Source organism: Bactrocera neohumeralis, chromosome 4, assembly GCF_024586455.1.
Source record: "Bactrocera neohumeralis isolate Rockhampton chromosome 4, APGP_CSIRO_Bneo_wtdbg2-racon-allhic-juicebox.fasta_v2, whole genome shotgun sequence".
Classification (NCBI taxonomy): domain Eukaryota; kingdom Metazoa; phylum Arthropoda; class Insecta; order Diptera; family Tephritidae; genus Bactrocera; species Bactrocera neohumeralis.
This window is the reverse complement of record NC_065921.1, coordinates 12367834-12387397: the sequence shown is the minus strand read 5'-3', so window position 1 is coordinate 12387397 and position 19564 is coordinate 12367834. Positions and strand designations below refer to the sequence as shown.

General features: G+C 37.0%; 1 protein-coding gene across 1 annotated transcript; it reads left to right on the top strand.

The window, feature by feature from the left end:
• The first annotated feature begins 14128 nt into the window (after nt 1-14128).
• Nucleotides 14129-18899, top strand: LOC126755655 (probable cytochrome P450 12c1, mitochondrial). The gene is made up of 6 exons (XM_050468384.1): nt 14129-14360; nt 14494-14605; nt 14696-14942; nt 16916-17029; nt 17442-17877; nt 17947-18899. The coding sequence occupies exons 1-6, from the start codon at nt 14235-14237 to the stop codon at nt 18541-18543; spliced, it is 1632 nt and encodes a 543-aa protein (XP_050324341.1). The 5' UTR covers nt 14129-14234; the 3' UTR covers nt 18544-18899.
• Nucleotides 18900-19564: the final 665 nt, after the last annotated feature.

Here is a 19564-nt window from a genome sequence, read left to right as displayed (position 1 = left end):
CTAGGCCCAGTTTTTCAAAATATTTTGTCCGCAGGTGCGTCTTTTAAATCTCCTGTGTCAAATTAGAGTTTTATATCTTAATTACGTGCTTAGTTATGGCACTTTATATATTTACAGTTAATGGTGATTTGTAGACGTGGCAGTGGCAAAAAACGTATTTTTTTGTACTAAGGAATCTGCATACCAAGATTCATCAAGATATCTCAATTTTAACTCAAGTTATAGCTGCACGGAAGGACCGACAGACAGACAATCACCCGGAGTTCAACTTTTCTTATTATCCTGATCATTTATATACATATATATGATCTTATATCTATCTCGCTTACTTTTAGATGCTACATACAACCGTTAGGTGAACAAAACTGTTGTACTCTGTAACAAAAGGTTGCAAGAGTATAAACAAAAACAAAACGTTAACTTCGCCACCGAAGCATTAATACTTGTCATATCTCTTAAAGCATAACAGAACATACAAAGGTTTTATATTGATTGTGATCGGTCTATACCAGCAGCTATATGCAATATCCGATCTAATGAATTTTTCCGGAGATTATAGCGTTTCATTGAACATCCAAGAACTTGATTTTGATCAGTAAGTTTGTATTGTAGCTATATGCTACAGAGATTTGATCTAAGCAACTTCTTCGGACCATTCACCATTGCTTTGAAAATGAAAGGTTTTCCACACAAGCAGTTGATTCCGATCGCTCGTTTTAGAGCAGCTTTATGCAATAGCGGTCCGTTATCGTCGGTTCCTACAAATGAGCGGTTTCTTGGGGAGAAGAGGATGTGTGCAAATTTCAGATCGATATCTCAAAAATTAGGTTCTAGTTCGCGTATTTACAGACAAATGGCTAATTCGACGCAAGTCGCCAGTCCTATCATTTATTTATACGTATTTTTATAGTCTCCGACGTTTCCTTTTGAGTGTTACAAACTTCATGACAAACTTAATATACTCTCTTTATTATGTAGATTCACTTAATATACTCTCTTTATTATGTAGATTCACCGCCGTATTAAATACTCTTTATGTGTAATCCGATAGAGTTTCTGTGTAATTTCGCGAACGTCAACACTGCTAAACACTAGAGGCCAAGGAACAGTCGAAACAGAGGTGCTCACTCACCCAAGACTGTGCTATCTGCCAGATAGAGAATCACGAAGAGTGAACTGCATCACCTGAAGAGGTACCTAACGGTCGTAGAGTTTGATTCCGGCTAACTTGTGAGACAATTCGAAGCAGAATTACAGGTAAAATGGCTCCATTTGACGAAAAGGCTTTTCCTACTGGTAAAGCATCGGCTAACACCTACACCTTCCGCGTAGTTAAATTAGTTGAATTAGGTCACTAACTGCTGTTCCTGACGAATTCTTTTGATTAGGGTCCGTACTGTTATTTTAATCTTGAAAAAGTCAAGCATAAATTTTAGAACAATGAGAATGCTAACGTCACCATAGAGCCCTACTTTGCAAAACTCCAGGTGAGGTATCTTTCGGAACGCTTTTCTGTAGCCTAAATATTTATCGGACTGCCCTTGTTAAGAGTACAAATACTTTTTTGGCTATGCAGACGATATTTCTTACAAATCACAGCTCGAAATATACACGGATGGTATGACCAAGTATGGCAGCACATAATCGTAATAGAACCTTAAGTAGCAGAATATTCACTTTTACAATACTCAGTTACATACCTAAATCGAATACTTAACGAAAATTCAAAACGAGCTCCAAAACTTTACATAACGCTTTGTAGGATCCTTAATCCGTATTTAAAGCATTTTTCGTTTATAAAAAGAAATATTTCATGAATTTACAAAAAATCAGCGAATAACTCGCGATTTCACAATATTAACTCGGCCATTCTCATCTTTGCAACTTGAAGGTTTCTCACCCACAGCTGCTGCAAAACGTTCCGTACAATGCCAAGTTGAAAGTTGTAGTTTTTCTTGCAACCAAAAAAAGTAAAATCAAAATGGCTTGCAACAACTTTATTTATATGCCGGCAATTGCCGAAAATTACATGTTGCAAATGAGCGGGTAAGTAAACATTAAGCCGTGCAGCAAATTGTGGCACATAGCCGACTATGTTTGGAGCGCAGCATGTGCACATACTATATACTTACATACATACATATACATTAACTATTTTTTAAAAACAGCAACAACTGCAACAAAAGCGCGAAACGTAATCGGTCATAAATCAAAAAGAACACTACAAATGGTAGTTGCAATACCGTTAGTGCTGCAGCTGTGCAACAAATAGCAACAGCATATGCAGCTATGGTTAAAACAACACTGTGCTGCAACATGTTGCAACTATACAATTAGTTCACGTTTGTTTTCCATTTTCCATTGATAAATGCCCAATATATTGGTCGCTTGCCTTTTGTCAACTTGTTGTTGTTTTTGATTTTGTGACCACCGCTAAATATAGACACGTCAAGTGAAGTATATGAGTTTGCAGCTACAGAGTTGCTTCTGAAATGTCCTTCACTCTGCTTCCTCGCAAAGCAGTTGTTGTAAACTCTAATGCATTTTGTTCTACTTTTTGTTCTCACATTTTGTGTTTTCTTTTTGTTTTTGCTTTAACTTCTATTTTGGTTTATTCATACATAACTCTTGTTTAATTTCTTAATTTGCGCGCTCTACCGTTTGACGTAATGAATAGTTTTCTGCTATTTTGGTTGAAGTGTTGTTGAGTTTCTTATATATATTTTTTGAGTTTTGTTGTTGTAGCTGTTGATTACTTTATAACGGCTGTCACAATGCTGCCTTCCCCAAGGCTTATTATTTATGTCGGTGCACGTTTGAAATAAGGCGACAAATGTCGGTATGTAGAGAAGTATATATGGATGTTTAAGTATTGTATTTCGAAATTGTAAGCCATTAATTTTGCTACTGATGTTCGATGACGAAATTCGAAGAAAGAATTATTTATTTCAGAAATGAATTTAATTCGCATAACAGAAATTTTGAAACCAAAAAAATATTATTTTCCAGAGTTATTTTTAAGAATCATATAATTTTAAAAATAACCGTTATTTTAAAGAGCTGAAATTTTTTATAAGGTGGGCGTAGCCTCGCCCGCTAATAGCTTTAATGCACAGAACAAACTCATAAACCACTAAAGCAATATCACCCAACTATGCTAAGAGTATATAGTATTTTTTCGACAACTCCTCAGTCAGTGTGAAAATGGTTGAGATCATGTATCACCTCGCCTACTACAAACGATTATCTTGAAAACTACTAAAAAAATTGCTTTAACTTTACGTCCTACCGGGTCCAAAAATTCTTCACAGGAGCCGGTATAAAAATTAGATAATAGGTGGCGCACTATCGACCTTTCGATGAAATCATATATCTCAGGAACTTCTTCAATAATTCCAAACAAATTTGGTATATAGGACTATTCCAACAATCAAGTGTTACAGTGCGAAAACGACGCCACGGTCGTGGTACTTCCCATTTATCCCAATTTTATGTTCCACATGATTATATGACTTTACAATGAACTTATTGAAATATGACCTCTCACAAAAAGTGATTTTGGTATGCCTTTTCTCATTTAAAAATTGCTCAAAATCAGACTATAGCTTATCAAGCCCCCAGATTCCGAATATGTGGACCCAAGTGCCTATAACTGACTTTATACCGAAATAAGTGGTGAATATTTGTGTTATATTAAAGAAATAGGGAGACTATATTTTCCTGATTATGATATGCCTTTGTGATAAAAATGGGGAAAATGGGGAAAGTCCGGGAAATACAAGGTACGTTTCAAAGTAAACAGGACTTAAAAAAAACAGAACAAATGGTTTTTTTTGGCAAAATCAATTTATTTTATTCAAAATAGTCTCCTTCTGCATCAATACAGCTTTTTGCACGGTCCAAAAGCATGTCGAACGAGTCGTTTAGCTCGTTGGCCTTTGAATGGCCTCTACGTCTGCATCACGCATTTTTCTGAAAAGGAAGAAGTCGCACGTTGCCATATCAGGTGAATACGGGAAGTGGTTAATGGTTAAAATGTGATTTTTGGTCAAATAATCGGTCACAAGCGTCGATCGATGAGACGGATTCTGAGCAAATTTTGGTCGTCAGTCAATTTGTGCGGAACAAACCGTGCACACACCTTTCGTAAGCCCAAAATGCGATAAATCGATGTTCTGGAGATGTTCAATTCCATTTCCATGAATTTCAATGATGATTTCGGCTGATTTTTACATTCAAAAAGTCCTGTTTACTTTGGAACTCTCCTTGTACTTCTTCCTTCACCAATATACCTAAAATAAAACTGGTCATACAGTATAAATCCCTGGTATACAAAGTACCCTGAAACTGTAAATAAAACTCTAAATATTTAATTATTCATCAATATTTATTTTATCGTCGTCAAAGTAATCTCCACCAGATGTAATACACTTATGCTAACGATATTTCCAGTACTCGAAACACTTTTCATAAGTACTTTTTGGGATGGCCTTCAGCTCCTTCAGCGAATTTTTTTAATCTTTTTGATCTAGTGAAAACGGTTTCCACGGAACGGCAATTCCAATTTGGTGAACAAGAAAAAATCACACAGAGCCAAATCTGTTGAATACGGTGGTTAACCGATGGTATTAATTGAGTTTTTGGCTTTAAATTCGGTCACAATCGTGGCTCGATGCGACGGGCGGATCCAGAGTAGAATTTTAGGGGGAACTATATAAGTTTATAATTGCAACTAAAAGTCCCTTTCTTCGCGGAGTGTCACATATGATGGAAATAATTTATAAATTTAAACTTTTTGGTGCAACTCTTCGCCCCATCCATGAATCCATGAAAATCCATCAATTAGGCAAAATGGAACTCTTTATTGACCTCTGTCTTTCTGAAACTAATTCATGATGCACCAAATCACGAATATCGAAAACAATAATAAGCATCACTCTGATTCTTGAACGGCTTCGGCAAAGCTTTTGTGGCTTCCGCTCGGTTTTTCCTTCCATTCCGATGATTGTTGTCAAACTCCTAAGCCCATGCCTCATAAGCAGTTATAATGCTATCCATGAATGTGGGATGAAGAATTTCCAAAGTGACCTGTCGAGCAAGAACGTGTTTCATACCCAAAATATCCACAAAAATCATTCGAACGGACTCGCGAGAGATGTCGAGCTCTCTTGCCATCTCTACAACACTTGCCTGACGATAACTTCGAAAGCAAATATTTGCGCAGACTTTATGGAACTATTCATGAATTCAGGAAAAAGAAAGTCATTCACAAATCAAAATGAACAAAATTGCAATCACTAAATCAATTGACAACACTTCTGTTCTGCAAACAATGTTGCTTTAATGTGGCACATCGGCAGCAACGTGCAACAAGTTACTAATTCGTACGCTTAACTTCGTTGATAAATTTCACGTAAAACGCATAAATCTTAACAAAGTGGTTAATTTGTATGTGATGACTGATGTGCCATGCGTGTGTGTGTGTGTGTTGTAACAAAAATCAGCTTAACTGCCAATACAGCTCAGTAACAACAACATGCATTGAGAGAAATGCCAATAGCAAATAACGTTATGTGAGTATAAGCTACAAATACAAAGTGGACGTATGCGCCTCCACAAAAGTAGCCAAATTCAGGGGACAAGGCACATAAATCAGACAAATTTTAAACGCCCCATTAAAATGCAGCACTGCTTCCGCATTTTTTGCGCCAATAAAGTAAAATGTAAAATGTTTTTTGGTTTATTGTATTTACTTTTATTGGTATAAACGAAATGTTTCGGAAAAACAGCTTCGAAAAGAGTATAATACATTTATATTGCTATTTCAATTGAGCAATTTGCTAATGGCCTACCTACAGTGGTACATGGCCGTAATTACTCTAAATTGATGCTAGCATATCTTCACATTGTTCGCCACCAATGATTTTGAAGCTACCGTTGCACATTACACAAGATCTAGTAAAAAGAAATACATTGTTTTCACAATAGAGGATCTTAGTCATCTGTATCTAGAGTTGTACTCGTATGAGTGCGATCGAGTTAGGACTTATGGTGTTAGAAAGATAGGACAAGGTATTAAAAAAATTTCTCAGACAGTTTAGTGATTGCTTTACTCAGTGTTGTTTGAACACACGTCAATGATGGATACCAGCAAGAAAAAAAAAACCCAATTTTAACGGGTTTTCTTCGATAAAGGCGAAAACGCCGGTCAAATAGCTGAAAAAGTGGTCCTGTACTGTGGTAGTCAATCCTGCCCAATTTTGGTTTTGAATATAAAAGTAAGCTCGACAGAGAACGAGTTAACATAACGTAAAAAAGCTTCGTAGACCAAAAATCCATCTGCGAATTGCTGCAGAACCGTAATTAAAACTATCCATTTCTGAACTACTTACTGATTATGAAAAGTTGGTTTTTACGACCACTTTATGCGAAACCAGTCAGGATTGGTTTAGGTTTTGGTACGTGTTTAAAGTTGGAATCATCTGATTTGAGCTGCTTAACGGACAAGCTCTTCTGCGGAACTCTTACTGTCTATTGACATATGCCCAGAAGCGGCTAGCTTTAACAAATAGAAGAGGAATTGTGTTCTAATGTGGCCACATCACACACATCGGTAGTGACTCCTCTAAAGTTCGAGGAGCTCCGAAAGTTCTTATGCATCCACCTTTTAAATCGAACCTGACATCAAGTGATCGCTACCTGTTCGTGACAATGGCGATTGATTTCACGAAAATGTTCACTATAAGTTGTATCAGTATCGGCATAGTAAGGGATAGGACATATTTGTATATATAAATACTGAATTTCACTGGCAATTTTTCACTCCCGAAAACCTCTGAAAAGCTATGTTAGAGTTGGAATTTACATACCAACTTGACTTCTTGGGGAAATCAAATGAAAAAAAGGAATTTCAACACATTTTTTTGAGGTCTTCACATATCGACAACACTAAACCTTCCACTTTTGGAACTTTTTTTATACCCTGAACAGGATATATTCAGTCTGCGCTTAGAAATAAACGTTAGAGATTCAGTAAAGTACATACATTGATATACAAATAATCATACGTGAAAAACTGAATCGATTTAGTCATGCCCGCGAACTAGTCCCTCAGGTTTTTAGATATCGGTTCAAAATTTTGCACACGTCTTTTTCTTGACAAGAAGCTGCTCATCAGTCCGGCAGTATCGGACTACTATAGCATACAAGTTCGAATTCTTGTATGGAAAACGTTTTAATTTGAAGAGATCTCTTCTCGAAATTCTGCTTGGGCAATAGTTTAATCTCTAACGAATTTATTCCAATCGGATCATCGCAAAGCATTAATCTGCGAACTTTTAATTAAAATCGAATCACTATAAGGTATAGCTACTATACTATCTGACCGATCAAAAACAAAATAAGATCCTTTAATGTTAAGCATCTGAAGGGTGTTGCAGCTTCGCAGAAACCGAAGTTATATTTCTTTTTATTTTTTTATTTTTAACTGCTTTTCCTCTTTAAAACATGTCTAGGTGCCTTACCACAGCGTAATCATCGGAAATTGTAAAGCAGATGAATTTGCAAGAAAAGGCAGCCGTACACAAATTGGGACGTGTAGGGGCTCTCTTGTCATCATGCATTCGCGCGCTCAATCTATGGGCTTCGCGCGGGCTAAACAAGCGTTGGTCAGCAATCAGCACCTGTACGTCGTTGCGAAGCCTTCTGGCCCAGAGTGGAACATAAAAAGTCCACTGAAGTGCTATCTCTTGGCAAGGCTCACTTAGTCGCAATAAGAGACGTCCTAACTGAACATTGACCCCTTGGCAGCTTTCTCCAGACTAAGACTGAAGTATTTCTGTTGCCACACTTTTTACGAAAGCGGCGAATTGGCGGGTATAGATATAAATCTAGTCGCATCACTAAATTTGTAGGATCTTCTTGATATCGACGGTCGTTTTGATTTATACCTATGAGTTCTGGACATCAAAGCAGACAAGCACCTACATGTATAGCAGTCTAACTTTCCTTCTTTCCTCGATTGATATCATTTCTTGATACCTCTATAAATTAAATGAATAAGTTTACTGCACAAATAAATTTCCTGTTCTTACATAATCATCAAACATAATTATATGCGAACAAGCCTGTTTCAATACACTTGGCGACGGGGCATACAAAAAGTTGAAAAATATATGGCGGAAGCACTGTATTGAGAAATCGCCAAAGAAGACGAAAACCACAATTCACACTAACAACAGCAAGGCACTTTCAAGCTAAGAAAAGCCAAACAACAAGTAAAATACTTTCAACGCACAACTTCTACTTAAAGCAATATGTACATACATACATACTAATATATACCTACACCCATACATATAAGGACAATAATTGAGGTGTGATCAATGCATTGCACGATCAGGTGAAATTATGATGTAAAATGTGGCATGCGACAAGGCAGCAAATTATATGGCAATATGTAATGAGTGAAATAAGAAGAAAACTAACGGCAAACCTAAGAAAGTATTAGGTGGCAATGTAAATATTCAAATTGCCGCAGTAAATGTGGACAAATTTACATAAGCATGTACTATATATGTATGTATGTGTGTATGTATGGGTGTACCTATATTCAAAGTAGGCACATGCAGTAATTTCTGCCACACAAAGTACCGCCTTAGCATTTTCCTGCCACATGCCACGCTGCATGCCACTGTGGTAGCGGCGCCTAATACTTTCGCGTACAACAACAAGCATTGCAGGCGTTGTTATTAACCGCGAAAAGAAAAACAAAACAGAACAACAAAATTGGCAAATTCGACATACAACATATTGCAGCATAACGGCACACACTCCCAACAACATATTACACAGTGTTTTCTTTGAAGTGGTAATTTAGTGGCAAGCAGAAAGGATAGTGAACCAGCGAGTGAAATTACAATGTAATTGCTGCATTTGTTGTTGCTGTTATTGTTGTTGGTGCTGTTGCTGTTGTGTGATTGTTATGTGTGAATAATTTCCAGCTGCTGTGGCGGCCATAAAAATGCCAAACTAAATGCGCTCAAGCGCTGCAATTGCACTCACACACACACATTCACATACATACATATAGGTATATGTATAAAATGTATGTGTGTGTGCTTGTAGGTGTTGCGAACTTTAAATCTCAGCGCATGCGGTAACTGCTGCCACCGACACTTGCCACTTTACATGCCTCGTTGCACTACATCAACGCCTCCTCACCGCCGAGCCGACACTTCGCAGCTAAAACGGTCAAATATAAATTATTTATGTAGCCGCACACACAAGCGCAGGTGATTTGGACCGTGGAAGTAAAAGTGCAACAGCAGCAGAGTTTTTTTTGGTGTTTTGTAGCGCCGTTATTGCAGGCAACAGCGGTGTCAAAAACAAAACTGTAAACCAGCATAATGCACCACCTACGCTGACCAGCTCTTACCGGCTGGCTACCGGTGTACCCAGCATACTTGAATTTATGTATGGTATGTTCAGTGGCTTCCGTCGGCTGTGAAGGTACTTACATTTTTTGCGGTAATACCTTGGCCGTCCGAGTTCCGGGCCAACGCGTGGCAATGAAAGTAAATAAAAGATCCATATTTCATAGGTGTGCTGTCTATTGTCTGAATGATGCAGGTGCAGGTGAGTGTGGGTGAAGTGTGGGTGAATACACAAGTTCATGCAACATATACAAAGGTGTTATGGACCACTAAGTTTGAATGAGTATAAAGTTTATTAGTGCAAAAAGCAAGGGCAGCCAAAAAACTGAAAATTCATAAACCCTCTAAGAGCATACTCGAGGAAGTCCATAAACTTGAGTTTATTCGCTTATATGTAAACGCGAAGTTTATTGTTCATAATTTTTCATACATTTACCTTAAAAACCAAGTATAATGACGTTTTGCAAAAATTTTTGAATACTTCGCTTCTCCAACGAAGAACAGGTCTTCCTATTCTTCTGCTTCCCCCGGCGGGTAATACATCGAACATTTTCAGAGCTGGAGTGCGTTCGTCCATTCAGTCGCTAGATCCCCACAAGAGTATGCTCCGGTTTTAAAACCTTCTGCTTTCGTAGAATTTCCTATCATTACTCCTGTTGGCCAGTTTGGCAAGATTTTGGCATCTCTTTTTTGTTTGCAAATACGTCTCGCTTCCCTCTTCAACTGTCGGTATCTATCCCATCCAGCACGTGTTGTGGACGAGTGCTCTCAGAAAGCAGGTGTGCAAGTCGAGCAGAAAATCGGACGAATTCCACACTGAATTTGCGCTCCTTTATTTGAGCATTATAGTATATGCCACAATGCCCTACTCGTCTCAGTCCTTGTCCCGTCCATCGCACTTTTTGAACGGCGGTGATGTGAGCCTTTTTTTTACGAGGAGCTGTGGAGGGATGATATACCTTCTCACTTTAGCTCGCCTTCAAGCTTTAGCTACCCAGAGTATACTTGGTCTAAGACCGGAAAGCCGTAAGCTGCTTAAGATATATGTAAAAAAATCGTTACTGTCCACTTACAAGTTAATGGCGCTCAGAAAGCTTATCTCACTTGCTTTTCGAAAAATGCTTCACGCCATAAAAAAAGCTCAAATAGAAATAAATTCAATATTTTTTGACAAAAGTTGAGATCCCATCCGCTTGAAAAACGTCTTCGAAACTCAAGGAGCGCACGTAAAACAACTTATTTTTGTCTGGCAAAAGCTGGAGGAGAAATTGCATGGATGTCTCTACCTCGTCCTCCAACACTGTAATTTCACAATTTGCTTCCGACAAGATTTTTAATATTATCCCATTAAATAGGTATTAATGGGGTAATATTAAAAATAATGTCTAGAAGGAACTCCTATGATTGCTACAAACTGAACTTTGCTAAGGGAATGTAGTCCCGCATTATAACCTAAGCCAGAAGGATCTAACCTATCATCGACCTGAGCCTGCTATTCATCACGCGACGTCCATAAATTCAGTGCAAGAGCGCAAAAAGACAACGGAGATGCAATTCATTCTCATTCCGATGTGGGTGGACAAAGGGTTCCTCTTGTGGATTTTATAGTTAGCAGCTATTCCGCTATGATCAGTTAGCCAAATGAATTTGATAATGAAGTAACTTGAGTCAAAGACAATCAATAGGCTGAAAGTGCTAAACAGACTAATCTCTTCTCCCTAAAGTTTCAAATTTTCATACAATTTCGTTTTTGAGAGCTCCTTACAGAAAAATTTTCATACAACGTTTTCTTCTAGCATTAATTTTACCGTGAAAAAACTCACTGCACATCCTTTCCAGCAACTTCAAACCGCCCACATATCCCTCATCGGTATTTGAACAGAGAAAGAGGCGTCAGCAGTAGACTCATAGTGGCCCTAGTTTTCAGGTGTTCAGTTAAAGGAGAAGAAAACTTCAGCAATACTTAAAAAGCAAATGTTTTAGAAAAACTTGTATGTACATACTTACATCATTGTTATGGTTTCCGAAGACAGATTCCATGCATCGTAATAGCATCCGTAATTGTACTAGAGGTTCTTTACTTTTATTTTAGATCTACTATAGAGGACAAGCTATTTGTTTAAGAGAATAAACATTTAGTCAAAGGAATGTTAAGTACACCCAAAAGATGCATATCCGCTCATGGATTTGAGGTTATGTAATGCTTCACAGAAAATCTCAACGTCGTTAAAATGATAAAATTAATATTAAAAAGGGTTTACTATAGTCAGCTAAAATATATCTGATTGGATACTGCAATAAGACAACGGTTCGAAACAGAGGGCAAGACTCTGTATTCAGTGGAAACAAGAAAACCAAATTGCTACATTAGATTGGTCATCACAATTACCAGACGAATGGTTGGGCTTTGATGAAAGTTAAAATATCAAGAAAACATTTAACGTCAGCAAAAAAGTTAATTTGCAACCTGAAGGTGGTTTCGTGTGGAAATATTCCATCAAATGTCTGCGACTTTTTGCGACACTGTTGGAAACGAAAACTTTATTAAATGCACTGTTCTTATACTTATATTAATGTTGTTAATGTTACTTGGTTAATGAACTTAGGCCGAGTTGTTAGAGTTGGAATAATTTTCTAGGCTTCGGGAATAGTTTTGGGACTTTACACCATCGATAAACTCGGCTCTACTCCACTTAAACGAAAGTATTCCAATCGTCTCAGTAAATTTTAGAAATCATCGTTTAATTGTCGCGTACTGTTCATGTAAGTAGGTGTAATTACTTCTAAAACGATTAAATACTTTCATCTCGTTATTTTGCTCGTTAACTAGAATTTTAAATAATTTACGAGGACATAAACGCAGGTATATACATACATATATACATATACCAGAGAGGATAGATTTTTACTATAAAATCGAATAAACGAGAAATATTCTACGGATCATTTTGACTAACGGAAATATAGTTTGGCTCCATGTAAATCGACCCGCTCTAATACAAGTATATACGCGCACTCGTCGTTACAACGACATCATCAATAATGCTTATCAGGAAACATGAAAATGTCACTTTTACGATCTAGCGCCCGCTGTTCTATCAATAAACAGAAACAATAACAATTATAATGAATTTAAAATTAGATTATAAATTGTGCAATGTCACGATGAAGCATTATTATTCCCTCGCATTTCAATAAAAGAATATACATACATATATTCACATGTATGTATTTACAAAGAGGATTCATTTACTCACTCTCTGATCGCCCCAAAGGTAAAAATTTAATAATTGTAAGTCATACAAGTTTTTAGTAAAATTTGTACGTTTTACAAACTCTGCTCGGCCAGTTTGTTTAAACAACGTGATGAAATTGTATTCAATATTTATGATTGAACTTGAGCAGTTTTGTTTACAGATAAACTAGCTTTGTAAGTAATAATGTGACCTACATGTTTGTAAGTATTTGCAGCGAAAGGGTTCCTAGATAGGTGCAGTGAAATATTTTTAAGTCGCTTGAACGTAACCTCAATTAGAGCGTCTTGTTCTCTCAGTACGACGTAGCGGGCGTCCATACACCAAGCGCTGGAGAGTGGTGAAACGAATAAACTATACTAGTTGGTCAAAGAAACAACACTTGCGTTGCAACCCTTGTAGTCTGACGATTGAGCAGCTGTGTTTTACTTTATTTTTGGATAGATTCCCTTTCGGGATAGAAAAAAAAAACAATTTGTTAACATCTTAGTTTTGAGCCTCACTTTGCTATAATCCACCCTTTATTATTTTGATGTCATCAGTTTGGAAAATTAAATAAATTATTTTATATACTTGTTTGCAGTTGTAATTTGCCACTTGAGTCATAAACAATAATAAAGCTCGTCTAAAATAAGAGATAACAGTTATAACATTTTACTGAGGTATCGGCATACTCTCTCTTTACATGAAATTTTGTTCACAAAAGAGAGCAGCACGCAAATATAACGAGCTGATTCGAAGCATGCTAAGCCCCTATTATATATTATATTAGAAATATTATTGTATTATTAATATAATTTAATATATTTTACAACTACTTTACGTCACTACGAAATATTTGGTCTGAACCGCGCGACACTTCAGAATGTTACACCCGTTATAGCTAAGTTTATTGACTTAAGTACATAAGCACCTAAGTACATACTCATAAATGAAAACACTATAATTATCTTATCAGTGCAGGCGAGCAAATAAATTTTAAAAGGGTTCTAACTAAGCAGATCCAAATTTAATATTTTGGAAGCTACTAACATACATACTAAAATAGAAAAGCCAGTGCTTTCAATTCTAGGTGGTTAATATAATACTATAAATCGAGTTTTTACGATCCATGACCATCCACTTTGCTTGGAAAGTTACTTAAATAACTGAATTACTTCCATTTAAATTATATTTCCAACCAAAAAGTGAGATTTAAACTTCAGATTGTTTAGAATTTTATTTTAATGTGCTCCTGCTCACAAATAAAATTTTTACATAAGAACTATATATTTAATATTTAACAACGAAAACAATCAACTATCATAATTATTTTCAAATACTTGTAATCTAATCATTCTTACGTACCCCTCCTCAGTTCTAAGGCACTGTCATCATTGTTTTCGTTATTAATTGCATACACCAGTGACAGCTACTTTATTTCACTTTTCAGTTTTATGGCGTAAGTCTAGCGCAAAGCTTCCAACTTTATTCTGAAAGTGCGAAATATATACATTTTAACCGAGTTTTTATGCAAATCTGAGTTTTCGTGAAAATCGTTTTGAGAATGTCAACAATTTTGAATGTTCGTTGTGCCGGCACAACTATTACGCGATTATTTATACACAATGAAAAGCAACAACAGTTACAAAAATGCCAAGTCGCATTTCAATCGACTGTCAGCAATGTCAAGGTGGGTAAATAAGTGCATAGTTTATATTTTATTATATTTCCTTCAGAATTATTCTATTTTTTTACTTTTAATTAAGTGAAAACTTTTATTTTAATAAAAATTATTGTTACAATGGGCATTTTTATTGCCTCAGGTTGAAAATCTTGACAACAAATCAGCGGACGTGGAATGGCAGCAGGCCTTACCTTATAAATCTATGCCGAGACTGACTAGATATCAAATGCTACGTGGCTTCTTGAAAGGAGGTCAGTTGGAGTATATAACTTTACTTCGCACTATAGAAATTGTTTTTTTTTTTTTTTTGTGAACTCTTCCTATTTTTCTCTACTTTACAGGTGAATTTGCCAATCTTTCGTTAAATGATTTTGTTTTTAAATGTCGTGAACGACTTGGCGACATTTATCGTTTGCCTGGTGTGATTGGACAGCCTGACTCTGTTGTACTCTTCAATGTGGACGATTTTGAAAAGGTATATCGTACAGAAGGTATTTGGCCAAGCCGTCCTGGTACTGACGCATTGAGATACTATCGGGAGAACCGAAAGGACGGTTTCTTCAAAGAAACTATGGGGCTGAATGATAAGTAAGAGTGTGTTCTAACTATTTTTAATATGAAACTTTTATATTTCGGATGTTTGGCTAGATATTTTATTGCTAAGACTTACAGTATGTATTTGGAGATATAGCATTGCCAATAGAGACAGCTGTGAAACTAACTCTAAGAGTCATACAATACCTGTAGAACCACCTTATATTTTACGTTGACTGATTAAAATATGGTACCACTGTTCCAGAAATCAGAAACGTGATTTGCTACTGAGTATTTATGTATATTAGATAACCACTGAGTACATTTGAACGGGAATTTTATCTTTATCTTAGTACTTTTAACTTTAATTTGGCAACTTTTTGAGACAGTTCTTATTATTATCAAACGATATTGATGTCCAAAAATAACCAGCGCAGGCTGGCTTCATTGAACCATGAGTACTTATAAAAAGTATTGTGTATTTTCGTAATGCGACATCGACATTGCGCACTATTTCACTTTTTATTCTTATTTCACATTAAATTTATATGCTGTTGAATACTCCAGCTAGGCAATGTGTACCTCTGTATAACCAAATGTGGATACTTAAACTTATTTGTGAAAGCTTTGAAAAAAGAGTTGAATGTATAATGCCTTTCTCATCCACAGTTTCGACCGTGACCGAAGAACTTTACCTTTTTGGACCGATCAATAAATAACGCGGTTTTCAAAGCGCTACAAAAGTCATCAATGTATGGAACTTCATTTATTTTGCATGGCCACCACGGGCTTGCAGTAGTTCAGACGCTGAATCCAATTTTCGACAATTTTCAAACATAAATCGGCCGATACTGCTGCAATTTCACGTTCGATATTTGTACGAAGTTCAACATTCAACACTGGTTGGTTGGCATAAACCATAGACTTGACGTAGCCCAACAAGAAATAGTCTAACGACGTCAAATCGCACGACCGAGGCGGCCAATTGACTGGGCCATTTCGTGAGATAACACGTTCACCAAATTTGGATTGAATTCTAAATTAAATCTATTGTAACATTCGCTGTGTGGCTTGTGGCGCCGTTCTGTTGGAACCACATATTGTCCCAGTGCAGAACATCCAATTCGGGCCAAAAATATTCGGTTATTATTGAGCGGTAGCGTTTTCTATTCACAATAACGTGCTGGTCTTGATCATCACTGTAGACGTACGGTCCAATGACGCCGCCGGCCCATAAACCGCGACAAACCACAATTTTTCGAGATGCAATGGAGACTCATGGAGTCATTATTGATAAGCCATTCAGCCCGAAATAAACCTAATCGCTGAAGATGATTTTTCGATAAAAATCCGGATCATTTTCACGAACATACGACGATTCTGGTGATCAAGCGTCTTCAGTTCTTGCGTAAATTTGTACTTGGAAGAATGTAGGCCAAGATCTTTTCGCCACAACGACGTCACAGAGATGCCCAACGCCTGAGAACGACGAGTGAGAGACTGATTTGGGTCTTCGTCAATTGATGCGCTAGCGGCAACAATATTCTTGACACTACGGCCACTTCTTTGTCTCACTGGCACTGGAACATTTTGTAATGTACCTGCGAATGCACATTTTTCTACTAGACGCTCAATTTTTTATATGACAGGACGATTATGACGACCATGAATTGAACGTAGCGCTCTTTAAGTTGAGGCCACTGACTCCGAAATCGGGAGTAAATTTTAATAATTTCGACTCGTTGTTAGATGGCATATCTTTTCGTGATGAAATGACAAACTTTTCAGAAGAGAAATGTCTAAAGAGCGGGGAAAAGTATGGCGTCGTTTGCTGTCCCTATTGGTCTACTTTTCTAGCGTTTCTATTGAAAAACTCGTTAGGACTCTCTGTGCTCTGGAGGATGGGCATATTTTTTTACTCTTTACAGATACTTAAGCACATATGTATTTGTATACAACATAGATTAGATTGTGTTTAACATATGTATGTGTATGTAAATAACTCTACTTTTTTCTATTCAAAATAGCGGTGAAAAATGGGCAAAGTTCCGACATGACGTAAATCCTGTTTTGATGCAGCCCAAAAATGCTAAACTCTATTTGGAGCCTCTACAAAAAGTAAGCTTAGAGTTTGTAGAAAGGTAAGCATTTAAAGTTCTTGAGAAATAAAGGGTTTTTTTAGACGCGTGGGTTTCAATGAGACAATACTTTTTTTGGTGAGTTTAAGTGAAGTCGCTTGTCTACGGTGATAAGCCCGAGACGATTGTCGCCCTAAAAAAGAATATTGGAGTGGAATTTACTCGAGCCAGCCACGACGGTCATTTTCCAAAAATCATTTTTAAAACACAGTGGCAAACCATTATTTTTATAATAAATTGTAGCCATTACAATAATTCATGTACGTTTTATATATTCTTGAAAACCGCATGTCTAAAAGAACACGCTTTATTTAAAAGTAAAACTTTAAAATTTAAAGCTAAAGTAATTTTGAATTATTATTATTTTTTTATTATACATTTTTAATTGAATAATTTCACTTTCTCAATATCTCAGAATACGTGAAATACGCGATCCACACACACTGGAAGTACCCAACAATTTCTTTGATGACATTAATCATCTCGCTTTTGATTCTGTTGGAGTAGTTGCTTTAGACCATGACTTCGGTTTGATACGTAGGAATCCCGACTTGGAAGAAGTCAAAGTACTTTGTGAGCATGTGAGCGCATTTCTAAAGTCCATTTATGACTTGGGCATTAAGCCATCATTTTATAAATACATTACCACACCGTCGTACCGGCGTTTCGCTAAATCAATGGATCTAATGTTCGATATAACCAGTCACTATGTAAATGAAGCGTTGGCGCGTCTGGAAGAAAACCCCTCAAGTGATGGTGAAGAACGCAGTGTTTTGGAAAAACTTTTGAAAATCAATCGAAAGACAGCTATAGTAATGGCAATGGATATGCTGATGGCTGGTGTAGATGGGGTAAGCATCATAAATACATAAACAATTTGGAACGCAAATGCAATAAATTGATTTGACTATTTTATGTAGACATCCAGTGCGATCACTGCCATACTGCTATGCATCGCCAAGAACCCCGCAAAGCAACAGAAGCTGCGCGAAGAGCTACTTGCTGTGCTGCCACACCGCAGTGACCATTTCACCATTGAAAATATGAAGCAATTGCCGTACTTACGTGCCTGCATCAAGGAAGCGCTGCGTTTCTACCCCCTCTCCTTCGGTAATGTGCGCGAAATCGGTGCCGATCTTGTGCTAAGTGGTTATCAGGTGCCTAAGGGCACCGGTGCTTTGCTTAGCACAAATATGCTAGCCAATGAAGAGCTATTCTATCCACGGCCCCGTGAGTTCATACCGGAACGTTGGCTGCGAAAGTCGGATACCACGCTAACCGATGGACAGCGTCTAGTTGCTGAGAATGTGAATAAATTTATCAATTTGCCTTTCGGTTTTGGACCGCGCAGTTGCGTCGGCAGGCGTATTGTTGAAATAGAAATGGAATTAACGCTGGCAAACTTAGTGCGCAATTTCAATATCGAGTACAACCACTCGGTAGAAAAACCGTTCAGTTATCACTTAATTAGTACTCCCGCCATCCCGCTGACGTTTAAGTTTACCGATTTGAAATGAAAATGGAATATTTGCTATTAATAATGAGATGTGATATGCTATATGGAATCAATTTTAATTTCGATTTTCTTATTTTATGCTTTGGTTACTATTCATCATTTTGGAGGTATAGTATATGTATGTATATACTTACTCACATTATCCACACCAATAGTTTATATAATCGATTATTAAATTTTCTAAAATACCAGTTTGAGTCTATCTCACTACGATTTATCGTCGCGAACAATTAGGGAAAGACAATTCTTTCTTTAAGATTCAATATATCGCCGTATTATAAAGGGTGATCCATTTCGAGGTTTCCTAGTATTTTAAAGAAAAAACAAATAAACTTCAATTTTAATGTGGAATGTTTATTATGGTATTTATTTTTTGAAAATTATCATTTTTTCAAATGGGCCGGGGCTAAGTCTCTGACTCATCGTTCGGTTAATTCAACTGGTAACTGACGAATGACACGGATGCTCCAAGACCTAAATCGAAGCGATATTGTCCGCATAAACTTTAGACTTTACATATGCCAATAGGAAAAAGTCTAAAGATCTGACACAATGACATTTTGGTGGCAAATCGACTGGCACAAGCAGTGAAATTATCTGGTCAACGAAGACTTCCTTCTATAAATCCATTGATTGATGTAATTTGTGTAAGTCTTCACCGGCCCAGAAAGTACACCAAACCGTGGTTTTTCCTGAATGAAATGGCAGCTCTTGAATTTTCTCAGTTTCTTTTTCGTCCCAATTGCGGCAATTTCCCTTGTTTACATACCCGTTGAGCCAGAAGCATAATCGTTAAACAAAATTTGGCTCGAAAATGTCGGATCTTCTTGGAACTTTTCAAGAGCGCATAGAACCAAGTGATGTCGCTTGGGAAGGTCGAGCGGCTTCAGTTCTGGCACAAGCTGTATTTTTTAAGCGTTCAATTTAAGATATCGACATAGAATGCTCAGTTGCTCCGAACGACGCGGAACGAATCTCCCCCGGTCTTTGTTCACACTCTCAGCTAAGTCTGCAAAGGATGA